The 20,207-nt window shown below is 46.3% G+C and overlaps 1 protein-coding gene across 2 annotated transcripts in view; it reads left to right on the forward strand.

Moving 5' to 3' along the window:
• Nucleotides 1–20,207, forward strand: part of KIRREL3 (kirre like nephrin family adhesion molecule 3) — a 712,715-nt gene that overhangs the window by 517,857 nt on the left and 174,651 nt on the right. For both annotated transcript variants that reach the window (XM_077305782.1, XM_077305781.1), the window contains exon 5: nt 18,646–18,803. In XM_077305782.1, coding sequence (XP_077161897.1) covers nt 18,646–18,803 — 158 coding nt within the window. The remainder of the gene's footprint in view (nt 1–18,645; nt 18,804–20,207) is intronic.

The following is a 20,207-nucleotide window of genomic DNA, read 5'->3' on the forward strand; positions in this document are numbered from 1 at the left end:
GTGGGCAACTTCTTGGGTCTTTGAAATATATTGTAGTGACATCTGCTGCTTGGGAGCTGTTCTTGGTGCTGAAGAGCTGGTTGCTCCTTACCTTGGTTTTGCCTGCTTCCGCTTCTGTTCCTCCTGTTTCTTTAGTGGATTAGCCTTTCCTGTGGTCTCTTAGTCACTTGTAATCAGAGTCTGGTGTCATTTACCTGCATCCTGTGAGTTTATGCCTGTTATGATAAAATAAATACATGAAGTCTACTAGTCTGGCATGGAAAGGTTTCTATCTTGCTGTATCCTACTTTGAAGATGCTAGCCCCAGTTACTGGCAAATTGTCAGGGACAGAAACTACCAGGCAATGGCCAGACAGCATGGAAAAACCACAACAAACGGCTGATTCTGACAGTGAAAGCCTTCAACAATACATGTGAAGTCGTTGTTGTTGTTGCCTTCGACAATACATGTGAAGTCATTGTTGTTATTGTTGTCCTTCTTCTTCTTCTTCTTCTTCTTCTTCTTCTTCTTCTTCTTCTTCTTCTTCTTCTTCTTCTTCTTCTTCTTCTTCTTCTTCTAGGATTTGGGGTAGGATTTTGGAAACCAGAAACATTATCTGGGGGAAGCCAGAAACATTATCAAAGATATATGGGAGATCATAATAAGAAGTACTTCAGGCAAACATTTATGGATAAATTAGATGAGTCAAAGGGACATGGTTCAGGCATACACTTTGTATGCAGAAGGAGCCATGTTCAACCGATGGCACCTTGGCTTAAAGGTTCTTGATACTGGGTGTTGGAGAAACCTTTCTCTGCTTGAGACCCTGGTGACCTCCTAGTGGTTAAAGATGACTCCGGTGAGCACGGTGGACTAATAAAGCTGCTTTATCTACTCCTAACTCAGCCCGGCTGGCACATTGTCTCAAGAATAAATTGTATTGATTTCAGAAGGCTTACATTTTCCTAGTAGGTTTTGCATCAGGCTACAACTTACATACAGTGGAGAATATTTGGGTATTTCTGTGAGCAAAAAAGAACTAAATAATGGCAAACTCCCCCCTCTCCTTTGTTTTCTTTGCCACGTTGTTCTTTTTCCTCCCTTCAGCATCCCTGCATATTACAGACAGGCAGGCAATAACAAAATTCTCCTGTCGGTGTTTCACTGCTGAGCCAGAAGACATTTGAAATGCAGTGTGTTTCATCGCTCCCTCTAGTGCTGGAAGTGAGACATCATCTCTCCGACCCACCCACACATCCTGCCTCACAGAGGCATCTGAAGAGAAACACCGTGAGACAAATAGGGCATGGAAGGAGGTGCTCCTTTGGAACTTCCGTTGCAATATTTCTTCTCTGCTGTCCTCTCATTCCCTGTGATGTATTTTTCAGCACTCCCTTCCCACCCACCCCCAAGGCTCTCTGGTTCATCCCCATCCCTTTTGGGCTCCCTGCTCCATTCATTCTCCAGAAAACAGCTCATCATTAGTTTACTGTCATCAGTTAGAGCCCTTTACCTTGGTGAGAAAAGGATAGTCCCTGTAATATACGTCTTCCATGCTAGTAATTTCCAAACTGGGGCATTAGGGTGTGCATTAATGAATTAACATTGCTGGTAAGCCTATTTTTGTGGGGATCGTGCCTGAGTCTCTGCTCAGACATCTGTGAGGCTTTGATGGGTGCAGGTATTTCTGCTGTGGCTCAGTCATGTTTCAGAGCTGGGACTGCCCTCCTGGTTCTCCATGGGCTCCCTCTCAGGTCCCATCCCCCCTGCACTCCCTCCAGCTTCAACCAGCCTCAGAAAGATGTCTCCTGGGGTCTGCTTTCTGAAGGTGTTTCCAGCCTCCTGTCAACTGGAGACTTACCTACCTTCTTCTCCTCTGTGGTCAGTTTCACCAGCTCTCCTTTTATCCCTCTCACCAGCCCCTGCTTCTCCCCTTCCTAGCTCTTCCCTCTAATATCTTCTGTTCCTGGCCTAACCCCCAGTTGGCCTCTGTCCCCCAAGGATAGCTCATCCCCACCTGGATCTCATGAACTATTGGAAGCTGCTGCTATGCTCTGTCCACAGATGTGCTCCTTGGATGTAAGGCAACCTCTGCTCCAGAATTCAACACCCTGGGCGTCTCCTGACAACTGCACCATCTACAGCACTGCCTTTCCCCCTGTATCTGCACCCCTCTCGATAGTATTATGATCAAGGAATCAAAATCTGCTCAGGTTCCCCAGTGCCAAAGAAATAGAAACTGGCCTCAACCAAGGCCAGAGCTTTTCTGACCCTGGCCGCAGCCCGGTGGAACAATCTGCCTAAGGAGATCATGGTCATCTGGGACCTTAAACAGTTCTAGAGGGGCTGCAAAATGGAACTGTTCTGCCAGGCCTATGGTTGATGCCATGTTTAAACATTTAGATCAGCCTTTTTCAACTTTTTGATCATGGAAGAACCCCTGAAATATTTCTCAGTCTTCAAGGAACCCCAGAAGTGGTGACACGCCCCTTCAGAGAAGTGAGCATGGAAGTAAGATGCGGGAACCAGCCAATCAATTGATCATTTCCCATTTTATTCCATTGTGGAGAAAGACACTAGTCCGTAGAGAAACAGACCAAATGGGGAGCTCTTGCATAGCCCCAGGGTTCCCCAGAACCCTGGTTGGGAATCCCTGAGCAAGATATCAGCTTCCCTGCTTGAGAACCCATCCAACAGCATAAGACCCTCCAAGCCTTGACCAACCTCAAAAAGGTGTGGAGATACATTAGGAGGAGGTTCAGTGGTTTTAATGTTTTTATTAATTGTCTTTGGGTTTTTTTTTAAGGTTCATTGTTACCCACCCTGAGACAACCAAGGAAGGGCGAGATAGAATTTTTAAAAAATTATATTATTGTTATCTTATGCTGAGTTGCTTTGGATAAACCTCATTCATTTCTATGGGCTTAGTCTGGAGAAACTCTACATAGGATGACCTGTACCTGTCCCATTGAAATGAATAGGACTCAAAGATGCTTAAGGAACTACCTGTCCTCCAAGAGGGCTATCCATTGCATCTTTGCCCACTATGCAAAGGCATACAGTGGCTCATGCGAAAACAGAGGGAAGGGCTGTCTCTCAGGGCGGGTGATGCTTGGTCCACCTCTGGCTGGGGAGCAGGCATGGAATATGACTCCATTTTTAATTACAGGGGGAGAGATATGCCATGGCAATCAGATCTGCTAAAGATCCATTCCCTACCCCCCATGGACCACCAGCTTTATTGGTAAAGAACGGGGAGGGAGAGAATGTTATACAACCGGTCTGGTGCTTTTCATTTGCATAATGTCACAGCACTGTGGGGCCGCGCATGAAAACAGGGCCTGCTTATTGCACTGGGAGCTGGGAGAGGCATAATGGATTATTGTGTTCTTCCCGTGCTATGTTTTATATTCATCAAGAGAGACTCCAAACAAATGACCTTCAGTGAGTCATCGCAAAGGACAAGCTCCGGCACACACGCGAGTGAGACTGAGGCCTTTGTTTCGAGGGCCAAACAATTGTTAGGGAAGCAACTAGGCGGAAGGCTGTGTTGCGCAGGGTTGGTTTCCTTGTGTTGTTAAACCTGTAAAAGAGCCGGGGTCCTGGCAGACTCATTAAAGGAGATGGCCTCCATATGGAGGTGTTGCCCCTTCAAGACAAAAGCAAGCAGTGGCTGGGTCTCCACTTGTGGGAAAATGTCAAATGCCGGTTGCCTGCCCACCTTGATTTCTTTAAGGCGACTTCCAGTCTCAGATGGTGGCTGTTATTGCTCCTGGGCCTGTGACAGTCTTGACAAAAGCACATACTAAGTGTGAGCATGATACACTTTGTGTTTGGGTCCATATCTGTGCAGATGGATTGCTACCGGCTGAATTCCGGATCCGATTCAAGGTTCTGCTCTTCACCTTTAGGCCCTTAAGTGGTCTGGGACCTCTATATCTGAGGGACTGCCTCTCTGAATATACTCCCCAGAGAGTGATAGAGCACTGCAAATCAGCTACGGGTCCCTGGCCATAAGGAAATCCACCTGGCCTCATCCAAAGCCAGGGCCTTTTCAATCCCTGGCTCCTGCCTGGTGGAATGAGCTCCCAGGAAAGATCAGTGCCCTGTCGTAACTCTCTGTGTTCCACAGGGCCTGCAAGATGGAGCTCTTCCTTGTCCAGTTCACTTTTTTGGAGTAGGTGGAGTCTTTCCTTACCTTGCCGATGACAAATAGCTAGCTTCCAAGGGAAGGCAGCCTTGTCCAGGTCCTAAAGCAGCAAATCAGATGTTCTAAATTGAAGCTCTGCTTCCGACCCATGCAAGTACAAGAGTTAATTAATCATTTACTTGGCCAGCCTCTTTGTGACACTGAGTTTATTACTGCCCTACCCCCCACTGTCCTATTTACACGGAGTCCTTAATGTAGATCAAATGCCTGGTTCCTTCAGATCTGTTCAGCCTCCTCCTTCGGAGAATTAGTCGATCCCCTGTATGTATGCACAGCTGCCTCTGCTGTGCAACGTGGCCTCCCCTATTTTTATGCTTGGAGTGTACGCGATGCAAATGAAGATTGCATCAGACAGACATCAGGTCTGGACCCGGCGCTGCAACTAGGATGCACGTACTAGATCAAGTACATTACGGAGGCAGGGAGCCTCCCGACTTTACAGCGGAAGCTGCATGTTTAAAACATTTAAAGACAGCAGGCCGTTTTATGGAGATGAAGAGTGGGATCTGCAAACAAGGCTATGGCGATGCCCCCATCATCCCAACTTGTCTGCAGTGGAGGAAACATGCCTCGCTGACAAGGCAGCAAGGCAATGCTTGAATACACAAACATGCCACTATGACCAGATCAGAGCGTCCGGATATAGTCTCTTTTCACAACCATGTCAGGTAGCCGGCCCAGGGCTTATTAGGGAGAGGTCAGGCAGGGAAAGACACAGCTTCCTTGGAATAAAGAAAGGCCACCCCTTTATTGGCCCCCTCCTTTCCCCTTCTTAGTGGGTTGTGGAATTGGGTTAGTTATATTGAATCTTGCCGCCATTCTTGTCTTAACTTCTGTAATTAATTGTATTATGTTTTATTGTGCTTTTATTGTTTTAGGGGATTGGTTTTATGTGACCCGTCTTGAGCCTCCAGGGGGAGGCTGGATATAAATTTAATAACGATAACGATAACATTGACAATGACAATGACAATGACAATAGTAGAGGATGACCCAAGGAGCGTTGGAGCAGCATGAGGACAACATATCCCCCGGGCTTCTTGACATCGTTGACCTCCTTCTCCTCCACCCCCCCCTTTTTTAGGAATGGGGGTAGGAAGGGGATCTTATTATTGTGCTGCCATGTTGTGACATTTTAAAGTCTTTTAATGGGAGTTTTAATGGGTTTTTTAAGACATTGTAACCCGCCGCGAGCCATTTGTGAGTGGCAGGAAATAAATCGAAATAATAACAACAACAACAACAACAACAATAACAATAACAATAACATCTAAGAATTGGGCAACCTGCTTGCTGCCGGACAAGCTGATTCCCCATCCTGCCTGCTGGGAGACATACCATGGAGTGGCAAGATATTGTGGGAAGCAAGGAAGTCCATGGTAGCTATGCAGAGGCAAGCAATGGCAAGCCATCTCCAATCATCCCTTGCCTTGGAAACCCCGTGAGGTTCTCCCATGTGTGCATTGCACGTGGAATCTGGCTTGACATTTCATGGGTGACAATAACGTGACATTATAATCTGGCCTCTCTCTCCCCTCACCCCCATCAAATTGCAGCTGATTTATGGCAATCTCGTGGGGTTCTCAGGGCGAGAAATGTTCAAAAGTGGTTTGCCATTGCCTGTGTCTGTGTAGGCCTTCTTTGGTGGTCTCCCATCCAAATACTAACAAGGGCCAATCCTGCTTAGCTTCCAAGATCTGATGAGATCAGGCTAGCCTGGGCTATCCAGGTCAGGGTAAGTTAGGTTGGCAGCATACAAATTAAATGCATAAATGGACAATAAAAAGAAGAGCACGGAGAATTGTCTCTTACATCTAACAAAATATTTAATTCCATCTTATTTGGGGAGGATATTGTAACTGTGTATACATATGCTAACTTAGGTTTGGCAGAACCTACCTTCAGGACTTATGAAAGCTTGGTCACCTTGACTCTGGCTACATATCCAGGAGGGGAGCAGGATTCACAATCAGAATAGTGGTGGAATCAGCTGCCTATGGAGGTGGTGAGCTGCCCCTCATTGGTGGAATTCAAACAGCAGCTGGACAGATACCTCTCATGTCTGCTTGAGGCTGATCCTGCATTATGCAGGAGGTTGGCCTGAAGGGCCCCTTCCAACCCTAGGATTCTACTCACTTAACACAGCTTCCTTCTTTACACTTTAGACTCCTTACCCCAGCTCTCTTCATTCTCTGAAAATCAAGAGAAGGGGCTAGATGAGACTATTTCCACTCTGGAGGCCATGTGGCTATTTTCCCTTAATGAACATCTAGGATGGCTCCGTTAATGCTTCTTTGGGGTGTTTTTTTTTTTCTGGAAAAGAAAAAAAATTGCACAAATTGATCGATACTGTGATGCAGAAGACAGCGATTGGAATCAATTAGAGGTAGCTCCATTGCGGTGCCAGTCCAACCCTCCCCCCTCCCCTTCCAGCTCTTCTTTCAAGAACCAGATTGTCCCCAGGGAACTTCTGCAATTCAAAGAAATGTAGCTCATCATTAATGAAGTCTCGGTGGCAGTGATGTCCAGCTGGCCATTTCACTACCGAAAGCGATAAAATAATAATGACTAATTAGTAATAGTGGGGGAAACATACAGAGGTGCTGATCGACCGCTGTGCGGAATGGGCAGCCTCTCAGCATTAACCCGGAGAGGACTCTTATCAAACAATGAAACCTCTTCAATGGCAACCGTCTTTTCAAAATATAGGGCCAAAGCTCTCAGGGAAGCAACCACGGAATGCAACCGCCCAGGCATTTGTAAACAGGAGTGCTTAACATTCACCACTTGGACTGATGTTCTGCTTGCTGCAAGGAGGGAGATGCTTTTTCATTGATCAGCCGTTCGTGAGCTGCTCCGGCCTGTCAAATCCTTTTTGTTGCCTGTTTAGGCAGTGTGTCACTCATGTATGTTCTCGCCCAGGCTGAGGAGAGTTCTTCTGCCCTCCTTCCCTGCAGACCTGCCATTGTTGCATGCCACTCAACAGCCAATTGTATTGCTAAACCGTGAGCCAGACTATTAACCCAGGCCTTCCCACCCCTGTTAAACATTTATTGATTATTGGGTGATATGACCATATATGGTCCTGGTGACACACCCACCCCCAAAGGCCAATGATGGGCCAGGAGAGGCTGGGAAGGGGAAGGGCCCTTAGTGGATATGCACACAGGTAAGGTAAAGGTGCAAGCACTGAGTCATGTCTGACCCTTGGGGTGACACCCTCTAGCGTTTTCATGGCAGACTCAATATGGGGTGGTTTGCCAGTGCCTTCCCCAGTCATTACCATTTACCTCCAGCAAGCTGGGTACTCATTTTACCGACCTCAGGAGGATGGAAGGCTGAGTCAACCTTGAGCCGGCTGCTGGGATCGAACTCTGAGCCTCATGGGCAAAGCTTTCAGACGGCTGCCTTACCACTCTGCGCCACAAGAGGCTCTAGCACACAGGTATGCTTCCCAATCATATTCTGCATGATCATGCTGCTTCAGGGGTTTCTCGAAGTCTGAAGCATATTTCAGGGGTTTCCTAATGGTAAAAAGGTTGAGAGAGGCTGCATTAGTCAGTCCATTTTGGGACCCTTTAAGTCGCTGTGACTAAGTTTATTTCAAGAATGAGTCTTTTGGCACAGATTTGTGGGACGCCTGGCTTCCCTCTCCCGTGTCATTTAATGACCTGATCCAACTATTCGAGTAGGGCTGACCTTGGCTAGTATTTGGATGAGATCGTCACCTGCCAAATAGGATCACCATGAAGCTTGCACTGTTCCTAGTCATAAGCCACCTATGATATTTACTGGATCTTTTCCTTCTCAGTTACCTAGAGGCCTTGATGTTGGCCTGAATTTCCAACACCAGCCAAACAACGAACCAAAGTATGGTGGGTGTTTTGTTTTGTTTTTTGAGAAGTATACTCATTGCATCAGTTGCATAACTTTGCATAGATAAGAGCTCACCAGCTTTGTTGTGCAGAGGGAGAGGCAGCCAACCTTGGACCACAGAGTCCTTGGCTCTACAATCTGATGTACATCTCCCAGACTTCACTGACATTGAGTTGGATCCCCGGCTTTTCTAATGGCAATAAAGGGACTCGAGGGACCACTTTGACGACCACCAATAAGCTGGAAAACACAGTGTAATGAGAGAATGTATCCTTGTATTGAATTAGAGAATCTGGAGCAATTAGTCCTCTAAGAATTGTTCTTTAAACTATTTGGCCCCAAGATATCTCTGGGATCTATCAGATAACGTTGTTTGCAAGCTTTAATTTTGATAGTACAAATGACTTAATGATGAGCTTCTCTTTGAGTTCTCACCAACAAACTGGGCAAGAACTATCTTTTTATTGAAAATGGAAATGCATCTCCTAATGAGGCAAGAAGCGAAAAAATACAAACGGGTGAAAATTATCCCTACGGCTGCTGCAAAACCAGGCACCGGTGAAGTCAAATCTAGCATTTCTCAGCCCTATTGGAATAGCTAAAAGGTTAAAGGAAACCACGTTTCAGATTATTATCCCAACCTGATTTTTGGAATTATTATATAAACTCAAATCACACCCACAAACAAATCGCACCTGATGCCCTCTGAGCATTCCATCCAGAGAAATCTGATTTGCTGATCACATCAACACTTTTATAGAGGGACAAAAAATTTTGGACGAGATCCCTCTAACTTAAACATGGGATCATGGTCTAGATTAAATGATGAGTTCTTAATAAATGATGAGATAATCAAAGAGGTGCCTCCAAAGAGGACCAAGGTCTCTTCCTGATGTTGCCTCCTAACACTGACTTGACTTTGACTAGGTGTACCACCTCTGGACATGTTCTCCTTGGTTATCATGATTGGTAGCCATTGAAGGGCCTGTCTTCTGTGAATCTATCAAATCCTTTTTTAAAGCAATCTAGGATGAAACTCAATCCAACTCAATTGAGCCTCTTGTGGTGCAGAGTGGTAAGGCAGGCAGGAAGGAAGGAAGGAAGGAAGGAAGGAAATGGGGGAAAGTGATTTTTTTGGTGTAGTGGTTAAGAGTTGAACTGGGTTTGATTCCCCAATGCTTCATATGCAGCCAGATGGGTGACCCTGGGCTACTCACAGTTCTCTTAAAGTGGTTATTGTACAAAAGTTCTAGCAGAGCACTCTCAGCCCCACCTACCCTCACAGGGTGTTTGTTGTGGGGATAGGAAGGGAAGGCAATTGTAAGTTGCTTTGAAACTCCTTCAGGTTGTGAAAAGTGGGGTATAAAAACCAACTCTTCTTTCTGGCCATTTTTTCCTAGTCCTTTTTCCCCAAAACATTCTGTCTAAATAAACTTTTAAAGATAGCCCCAGCTTGGCCCACACACTTATATCAACTGGGCCCTCTTTTCAAAATTGTAGAAGAAATTGAAGCCTGTTTTTTGCATCCTTTTGCTGATTGGCAAGCGGGACTTTTGTACAAAGAATCCACTTTACTGTCACTTCTTAAACAACAGGTCCCTTCCCGTGAATCACAAAAAAGCGAGTGTATCTAGTTTCCATGTGCTTAAAAAAATGTGAAAACCAAACTCTATTGTAGTATCTTCAAAATAAGAACCAAAGAAAAAAAAATCAAACCTGGCCCTTTATTGGATGGATAATGGCCAACATCTCTGAGCTTTCTTTCTCTGATGGACTTTGAATGGGGCCATAATGAGTTGGCATCATTTTGCCACGTTACAGATGTTAAGAAGAGCCACTGCTGATTTCTATTCATCAGATTCTCCCCTCCCACCTACCCAGATCTCCTCTTTAATGAGCTGGGAGCCAATCAATAATTCATAGCAACATGAATAACCGGGGATGATAACCGCTTATTTGGAAAGATGCAATCAGACCCCATTCTCTGCCTGCTCCTCTTATCTCCTTATCAGCACCGTCAAACTCCTGGCTAATCCAATAGACCAAAGCGGGCACCAAACAAAAGGTTAGAAAACAAGGCAGTTCAAACACACGAACTATCCGAGTCCCCCACTTGGGTGTGTTTCTCTCTTTCTCAGGATCCACAGGGGCCCGGAAAAGCATCAAAATGGCAGCAACATCCTTAGAATGGAGGGCTGCCGCTAGAACATTTCCATCCAGGTAGTCAGAAGGATCCATTTGTAGATGTGAATGGGAAGAGTTGTATCTCCAAGTGAGGAAGTGGCTTCATTAGAGCATGAAGCCTTCCCGTGGAAAAGATGACATTTTTCACAAGAAGGAACATGATGGGGCTGTAAGTATGTTCAGCACGGATCTACCACCAAGGTTGTGAGTTCCAAGCTTGACACCTGCCAGACCATTGTTCCTCAGATCGCACAGTGCAACCGCACAACCGCACAACCGGCTGCTGGGAGCTTTTTCTGGTCCATTCAAGCATGGTAGTCACTTATGAATTCCAAGATCAAGCGATGACTTGCATATGTAAATCAGCTGTCAAGGATCAAAACACACAGATAGGGAATCTTCATAACATCTTAAGTCGTTTCAAGGCCAAGCCACACATCACATACAAATGGGCTTTGTGGCCGTTGTTTTGCAAAGCTGGAAAAACTCTTGGGGAGGAGTCCGCCGATCGGACAGCCAACCCACCTATTTATGCTAAAGCAGGATGTTTCAGACATTAACCTGCATCTGCATACCAAATATTATCCAGGGATGAAAACTATTATGTATTATGTAAATTTTAACTAAATGCTGAGCCTCAGCAGAAGCATTCCTAGGGAGGTGTACAGAGTCACAAAAGACATTTTCAGTGTACATCCAAAGACTGATCCAGTGATAGAACTTTGATGATCTTGGGGGTGGAACTGCCCTGCAAACTCTTTGGAAGGCTTGTAGGCTGGGTGTGATGGTCAATACCACTGCTTACTTATTTTTGGCCCACTCGGTGTTCAGATGCACCCAACTTGTGAACACACAGTTCCATTGAGCTATCATGCTGAACCTGTTGATTGCTCTATCTTCTGTGAACGTTGAATTTCTTTTTAAGCTAGTGGCCATGATGTGGCTGAGTGTTATTTTATTGACTTCCCCTTTGCTGTCAGTCGTGGCCGAGATCTTTTCTAAAGGGACAGGATTCCAGTGCAGGCTGAAGTAGCTGGAGGAGGTTTCCCACCCTTGCACAAAGGATGGAAAGGTGGGAGCCTTGGGCTAGCGAGCATATCGGCTCCATATCATCCGGGGCTAATCTGAGGAATCATGGGAAATTTTGAGGTTTAGCTCCACCAGTGATGTAGATCCTACCCAGTCTATTTAAACCACATTGGCTGGAGGTTTTGGCACTAGCTTTTTCTCCATGGGTCCCCATACCACATGTTCTGAGTATTCGAATGTGTATGCTTATTTGACACAGATAAGTAGTCACGTGCATCTGGGCAGAAACTTTTTTTGGGGGGTTACGTGTCCACCTGCCCGCTTTGGGTGGACTCTCATATGGAGCCAGGGAGGTTTGAGTCACCCCAGGATGTGCGCAGTTCAGGGGCTGAGCCCAGTCCCATCCCAGGTGTCAAATGATACCACTCACTTATATGTGGTACTCCCAGGTTTTTCCCCAGCAGGTAGGCTTTGGGATGGTTTTTTAGCAGCAGGCAAGTTGTTTGATTTTCAAGGGTCCACCCCCATGCTTTGCCAATGCTCCTTGGTCAGAGAGCCAGTGTGGTTTAGTGCTTAAGAGCAGTGTCGAGTTGGGTTTGATTCCCCACTCTTCAACATGCAACCAGCTGGGTGGCCTTGGGCTCATCCCGGCCTTGATAATGCTGCTCTTACAGGGCTGCCTCAGCCTCACCTACCTCACAGGTTGTGGGGAGAGGAAAGGGAAGGCGATTGTTTCTTCTTCTTCTTCTTGGTCTGTAATTTACTAAAAGCAGCAAACTGCTTTTATTCCAAAGTATTGTGTTGGGTGTCTCTCCATAATAAGCAATCTCTTAATAAGCAATAAGCAATAATCTTCTTAATAAGCAATCTCTGAAAGGGAGCTGTGTTGCTTCCTCTGTCACCCGGATGGTCAGACCAGTCATCAGGAAAAGGGACGGAAGTGAGTTTCTGTCTTGCTGAGTGTCATTTCAGGATGGGGCTGCTCTGTGACCTCCTTCCATTTGCTTCCCCACCTCAGCTTGTTCCTCCTCTCCTCCTCCCCCCCCCTTGCCTGTGACTTGTAAAATGGGTGTAATGCTTTTGCGATGCTTAATGCAATAAAGTGCACAAAGCCTTTGGAAATCCTCTTAAGAGGGGAGCTAAATATTGATTATTATTCATACGGCAATTATTGTTCCTTTCAGGGAAGAAGATTATTACTGTCATTAAAATTGCCAGCAGCATCTAAATGGTTGTATTTAAACCCTAGAAAAGAATCTGTCAGTTGGATTAATTTGTGTCTTCAAAAAGGGCCCCCTAGAAGGTCCCCCCCCCACCCTCCCATGTGAGCCTCCCTCCCTCTTGACAAATCATGCTTACTGCAGGAATTAAGCCATGGAAGCTGCCTTGTGCAGAAATGTTGGGTTATTTTTAGCATGAGTATGAAAAGGTCGTTGAACATCTAAAAATCTTTGGGATTTGGAGTGAAGAGATGTACCTAGGATGTAGGTCAGGACTTGTGCCTTCCTCTTGCTTATGGTGAGCAGATAACCTTGAGACCTTGAGATAACTATAAGCACCTGAACATGCATGAACACATCAGGCGGCCTTATACTGAATCAGAACCTGAGTCCATCCAAGCCTGCTGTCTGCTCAGAGTAGCAGCAGTTTCCAGGGTCCCAGGCAGAGGTCTTTCCCATCATCTTTTTCCTAATTCTTTTAACTGGAGGTGCAGGGGATTGAACCTGGGACCTTCTGCATGTTAGGTAGATGCTCTGCCCATGAGCCGCAGCCCCTTCCCTGGATTCTGCATACATACAAAGCTGTCTTATACCGAATCAGGCCATTGGCCCATCCCAGTCATTACTGACTATTCAGACTGGCAGGGGATCTCTATGATCTCAGTCACATCATCTCCTGCCTGGTCCTTTAACTGCTGATGCCTGGGACCTTCTGCGTAGAAAGCCGATGCTCTGCCACTAAGCCAGAGTGGTAGAGGAGGATCTGTGAAAGTGGCTAAAAGGGGAAGCAAGGTTGGTTAGAGTGGAATCTTTGTTTACACTTTTTATATTTTAAATTGTTTACAGTGTTTTTTTAAAAGCATGCAGCTGTCTTTATGTGATTGCTGTCTGCTCTGACCCTCTGAGGATATGACCATAAAGCTAAAAACAAACACATCTATCACGTTAAAAGAAGATGAAGGGGAAGAAGAATCTAGGGCCATGAATGCTATAAAGCCCCCAGGCCTCACCTGCTCTGAAACGCTCCCTCTAATGATAGTCAGACTCTCCCTCCCTCCCTCCTAGTAAGCTGTCACGATGACAATATAAATGATGGAAGGTACATATATATTTCGGAAAGACAGGATGAAAGATCGCCGATGTCATCTCCGTTGAAACTCACAGCAAACCCTCTCTTTTTGTATGAACAAGAGGGGAGACACCTGGAGATTCTCTGGTCTGGTGAGGTGGTATCTGTTCAGCTAAGTGAGGCTTGGTGGATGACAACCGTTCCTGCAATTTACCTCTAAGGAGTCAATAGGAATCATTATCCTCCTTTCTTATCAGTGTGGAGGAGTTGGGTTTAGGGCAGGCTTTCCCAACCAGGGTTTCGTGAAACCCTGGGGTACCTTGATGGCCCTGGAAGGGTTTCCTGAATGGATGGGAATTAATTCATTTTTGATTTTTTTGAAAAAAATTGCTAAACATTTATTGGGTGATACAGCCATGTATGTTAATGTTGATCTACACCTCCCTCCTCTCCCAAAATCATCAGTGATGGACCTGGGAAGCGGAAGGGTGGGTGTGTCCACAGCTACGCTTCCCAACCATATTCTACATCAGGGGTAGTCAACCTGTGGTCCTCCAGATGTTCATGGACTACAATTCCCATGAGAATCGTAGTCCATGAACATCTGGTTGACCACCTCTGTTCTACATGATCACACCACTTCTGGAGGTTCTTGAAGCCTGAAGAATGTTTCAGGGGTTTCTCAAGGGTAAAAAAGAGGAGAAAGGCTGGTATAGGGTTTACTGTCCCACCGCAGACTGTGTTTCGTGTCCACCTGGTCGCCATTTCTCACATATTGCTTGGCAGTGAGTCCATTTTATCACTCAGACTGGTGACTAAGCTCAACCATCTTCATTAAGGTCAGGAAATACTCTCTGGCCTACTGGAAATAAGAAGCTTCTTCCTGTGGCTCCTCAAATTCCCAGTAGCATTGTGTGGCTCCCCAGTGATGGTATCCAGGGCTGTTTGTGTTAGTACTTAATAGCACCGTGGGCTCTTCCAAAGTCTTCTGCAGGGAATGGGTGGAAGACCGTGCAAGCTTAGATATGAGCTTTGGCAACTGTTTTAAGCAAAAAAAGAACTGATGATCCATAAAGGGACGTCCGTCAATAATATTTTTAAAGGACGTTCAGCAATTAGGTGCCATGATGAGGCCGAGGTCTTACTCAAGGGGAATCTCAAATGCAGTCGTTGGACCCCAGCAGAGGTGACTTGGAAGTCCACTCACTGCGCTGAATCCAGATGGGCCTTTCTTCTTCAGGGTCACGTTTTCAAAAGATAAACTGCGGGTTGCCGAAATTAGTTCAATAAAAGTGCTGCTTGGCCCACACGTGTGAGATCATGATGCTAGCTTCCCTCTCAAGTCCTGGAGTAGTTATTGCAGCTGTTTTTAAAGTATTTGTGGGGGGGGGGGACACAAAAAAATGTACTAAATCAACATTGAGCTAAATAACAAATGTCTGAGATACTTGAAAGCTTTTGAGTCGGTCTGTAAGCCTGAAGTAGGAGAAGACGGGGGCTTCTGTGGCAGAGATACCATTGTCTGATTGGTTCCGTACATCTGCAATTTCGGTGGCGAGGCTAGGCTGCTGCTGTGTCTGAAGGACCCCTCTGAGATATTATAGCTGCTTTCACCCTATATAACAATCTGTTAATAATAGATACAAGAGTAGGAACTAGAAGGAAAGGCAGACGGGTGGGATCAATCACGGAACGACAGAATGGTCAGGTTTTTCTATAAATCTGTCTGTTTATGTATTTCTAGTCTGCCTTTCTCACTGGGTCTCAAGGTGAAACAACACAAAGGAAATCAGCACAACAGCCAAGAAACATTATGGTAGGGTTTGGATTGTGGAAACTGGCATTGAGCCATGGAAGGAGCCAGGCAAATGCCGATAGGTAAACAGGCCCAATATGCCCAGCCGTTGAGAAGAAAGAACATCGCAGGGGGAGAGGTTTGGAGCTCACTGCCCCAAGAATTTTGCCTGGCCATATTTTTCTAGAGGGCATTTAGGGGAGGCTATTTCAGCTCAGCAAGTCTTGAATGAACCGTGAATTCTGCACCAAAGTCCTTCCCACTGGGGTAGCCAACCTGTGGCTCTCCAGATATCCATGAACTACAATTCCCATGAACCCCTGCTGGCAGGGGCTCATGGGAATTGTAGTCTATGGACAACAGGAGAGACACAGTTTTGTAACAGATACAGTCCGCAGTATCTCCTCTTCCCCTAATAGCTATTATTGTTATTATTGTTACTGGATCTGGTCTCTTTTCTGTTAATTGAATGAAAAAGCCTTTACTGTTTAAAGCTTATTTTTTGGAGTGCTGGTCTGAACCTGGACCTTGGCGGACATGAGCTAGATCCCCATGTTCATACATTATGGCCCTGATATGCGTAGACCTATTTGGGTAACTTGCGGGGTGGCAGTAGTTTTGGGGCTCCAGAATAATTAAGATTGCCCCTGTTGTCAAATAATACTAAATTATACTAAGATACTACCGGGGGGAGTTCGGGGAAAGGCACACAAAATATGGCATTTCCATGGCTCTAGGAACACCTGGCTCCAATCTGATGCCGATGCTCTTCTCTGTAATGTGGGGGTTCCTCTGGCTCAGGGGTAGAGAATCTGCTTGGCATGCAGCAGGTTGGACCTCCTGCATTTCCAGTTAACAATATCAGGGAACCAATGTGATAGACCCTGATCTGGGACCATGGAGAGCCTCTGCAAGACATAGACCATTCTGACCATGATAGAAAAGTGTTCTGATTCAGAATAAGGCAGCTCCAGTGGCTCATGCAAGCTCCGAAAACCATCCCAAACTTGGAAGTGATGGGAGCCTTTCTTCCGGCTGTGAGAGTTCTTGCCCAGCGCTCTGATGCCTGCGTCAAATAAGATCGGGCGCCAGTGTTTTTTAGACTGAGCCGCTGGCTTCTAAATCGTCAATGGGACGACAGCTCTCGCCCCTGGGCCTTCATAAAGCGAGATGTGTATATCTCAGCAGGAAAGCCCCACCAGCAATGCGGTAAATAAATAAAGCGGAGGAAATGTGTTATTGCTTTCATATCTAATGTCCAAAGCCATCTCAGACAATAAAGGTTGAACACAGAAAACCCGCCTAAACCAAAATTGCCCATTGCCCCCCCACTGCTGCTGTCAGTGTCGAGCAAACAAATAGAAACGGAACAGCAGTGGAATCGCCGGTAACCCTGCCGAAGTTCGGGGGGGGGCAATCTCAAACCATCCCCACCGTTGAAATGTAACTGATACCATGCCTGAGCCTTGATGGTGTGACCGTTCCTCAATTGTACTTCATTGGGGGAGGGCATCATCTGGACATGAAACTGGGGTCTCTGTGGGTGGGCAGGGAGTTCTGAGTTTCCTGAATAGTGCCGGGAGTTGAACTAGATGACGGTGGAGGACTCTTCTAACTCTTTGATTCTATGGTTCTGTCTCACATTTCCGAGTTGTGATATAAACAACATGCCCGTGAAGCAAAACCATGCCCCCCTGGGGATTGTCACTGGCACATGGACTTATGCCGACTGGGCTCCTTCCCGTAGCTACGTATGCCATGTCGCTGTTCTGTACAGGTAGCAGCCCAGTTTAAGGGAGACACTATCCAGGTGCCCAGCCTCTGGGATGAGTGTTTGCCTCATCAGCATCCCATAAAATTCAGGTGAGGAGAGAGAATACGAGGGCATGAGAGAAGGGGCAATCCCTGGGAACTCTTCCGCCCTCCCTCAATCCTGCTGGGTGTCCATCTTTCTTTAGCTTACGTCAAATTACTTTTTGAATGTTGCCCTATTAGCACAAGCACGTCCTAGTCACACGTCCCCTCCCTCTCCAGCCTGCTTCACTGTTAACGTGCAAAACTGCACTTAGAGAAGCGAAATTAGAACATCTGATCAACAGTTTCTGCGGCCCCACCTGCTGGCTCCAGGTAGAACTGGAGAGGATTCCTATGCAGAGAGAGATGCAAGCAGGTAGCCGTGTTCCCACGCAGAGAGGTTTTTAAAATCTGGATTCCTAGCGTGCAATGGAGACCACGGGCCTGCTTTCCCCTCAAGATGTAAATTGAAATCAACACACCTGCAGAAGCATCCCCAAGTAAACACTGGATTAAAGACAGTAAAGAATCATAGAATCATAGAGTTGGAAGGGACCTCATGGGTCATCTAGTCCAACCCCCTGCACTATGCAGGACACTCACATCCCACTCGCTCATCTACTGTAACCTGCCACCCCTTTGATGGTGGAACAGTTTGCTTTTTAGTTCTGACCACCTCATCTGTCAAAGGAGTTTGCAAAATTCCAGACACAGACAACCAGGAAAACTGGGAGAAAATGTTTCCCCTTAAATGGAATCCCCTAGAGATTGAACAGAGTAGGGATCCATCATGGCTTTATCAAAGGGTGTTCTCTAACTGGTCTTCAATCATGTTTTGTACATTTCCTCAACTGGTTCCAAATTTTCCATGTATCATGTGTCTCGTTTCAAGAACAATGAATCACAACTGTATAGCCTCTTGCTGTTGTATGATGCAGTCGACAAAATGGTTTCCGCTGCTGCTAGAAGCAGTTCTCACAGGGCAGTTCTGTTAGAGCTCTCTCAGCCCCACCTACCTCACAGGGTGTCTGTTGTGGGGAGAGGAAGGGAAAGCTGTTGGTAAGCTGCTTTGAGACCCCTTCGGGTAGAAAAAGCTCTTCTTCTGGTGAACCCTCATGGAGTTTCCAAGGCGAGAGACATTGAGAGGTGGTTGGCCATGGCCTACTTCTGCAAGACAACCTTGGACGTCCTTGATGGTCTCCCATCCAGGTACTTACTAGGCCAACCCTGCTTAGCTTCTAAGGTCTGGCAAGATCAAACTAGCCTGGGCCATACAGGTCACAGGCAAAAGGGCTAACATTTCCATCCCAGCAGTGCTGTGCCACTTTAAGGCTAGGAAATGGTCAGGTGGGCCTTTTGTAGAGTGTGGGGTTTTGTTTTGATTTCCTTGGATCCACCTCACCTGTAGCCTGTCCATGCATTGCTGCGGGGATTGTGTGTTCAAGGTTCACGAACAGCATCCTAAATCTTGTCTTGTCTTCTCTGCAGTGCCTCCAGATGATCCAGTAATTATTGGGGGGCCCGTCATTAGCCTAAGAGCTGGAGATCCCCTGAATCTGACCTGCCATGCTGATAATGCCAAACCAGCGGCATCCATCATTTGGATGCGGAGAGGAGAAGTCATCAATGGAGCAACCTACTCAAAGGTAAGGATGTCTGAGACTGCGAAGGAAGTGAAACCGGGCCCAGTTCACCTGGAGAGTGACGGCCCTTCCCCTCTGCATAAGGTGGGACTCAGGAGTGTTGTGAGAACATAGAATGCCCCCCCCCCCACAATATTAAAACTCCAGTTATGCAAAGGAACTTACCGGCAGTAGATTCAGGACAGACAAAGCTCCTTTGTGGCGTAACATATATTTAACTTAGGATGTTCCATCTCCCAAGAAGTTGTGATTGCCACAGGCTTTGGTGATTTTTGTCAAAGGTCAGGCAGCTTCACGAGGTGTAGGTCTATCCATCACGGTAGCAAAACGGAATACGGAAGTTCCTGGGTAGCACCTCTGAATACAAAATGCGGGCGAGTCGCATCACAACGGAAGAAGGATCTTGCCTTCAGGCTTTGCTTGGGGGGTTGCTGGAAGCATCTGCCTTGCCAGGGATGTGGGACCAGGTGGATTTTTGTTCTGTTTTGTTTCAGTGAACAAAGATGGGACGTTCGCTACCCAGTCTCTGTTTTGCTCACAAACGATATAAAGAAGATGGTTCAAGGTGGAGCCTGGCCTCCCCAAGGGGGCATTATAAGGGTAAAATGAAGAATTGTAGATACCACCTTTGGATCCTTGGGGGAAGGATAAAATACAAATGTGTAAGAGAGGGAGATAGACAGACAGACAGAGAGGGCAGGCAGGCAGATACATAGATATGAGGTAGGTAAATAGATGACATGTAGGTAGTTAGATAAATGGATGATACGTAGATGGATGGATAGACATGAGTAGGTAGGAAGGTAAATAGATGTATGTAGATAAGCAGGGAGGTAGGTAAAAGATGGATGGATGGATGGATGGATGGATGGATGGATGGATGGATGGATGGATTGATGGATGGAGAGGGAGAGAGGGAGGGAGGGAGTTAGGTAAATGGTAGATAAATAAGTAGATCGATAGACAGATGCTAGGTAGGTAGGTACAGAGAGAGGCAGGCAGGCACATACATGCATGCATGTTTACATACATACAAACAAACAAACATATTCAGACAGTTTTGAACGTTGTTGATTTGCAAACAGCTCGATTCCTGTAGCGCCTAAGGGCCCAACATGATTTTCAAGGCTTCCAAGAGTCAAAGCTTCCTCCAGAAGATCCCTGACAAAGGGAGCTTTGAATCTTGAAAGCTTCTCCCCTGAAAACCATGTGGGACTCCCAGGTGTGCCTGGACTCAGACGTGGCCAGACGAGATTCTCTCCAGATGGTGCAGGATGCTTCCCTTGTGTTTTAATGGTGAGCATCATCTTACCGCTTGGTTTGGGTGCCACAGAACTGACTCTAGGTTGAGGCAGGCGGGGAGGAGGTAAAAGCAGGGAGCCTGGCAAAGCGGAAAGAGACAAACGT

Source organism: Paroedura picta, chromosome 12, assembly GCF_049243985.1.
Source record: "Paroedura picta isolate Pp20150507F chromosome 12, Ppicta_v3.0, whole genome shotgun sequence".
Classification (NCBI taxonomy): domain Eukaryota; kingdom Metazoa; phylum Chordata; class Lepidosauria; order Squamata; family Gekkonidae; genus Paroedura; species Paroedura picta.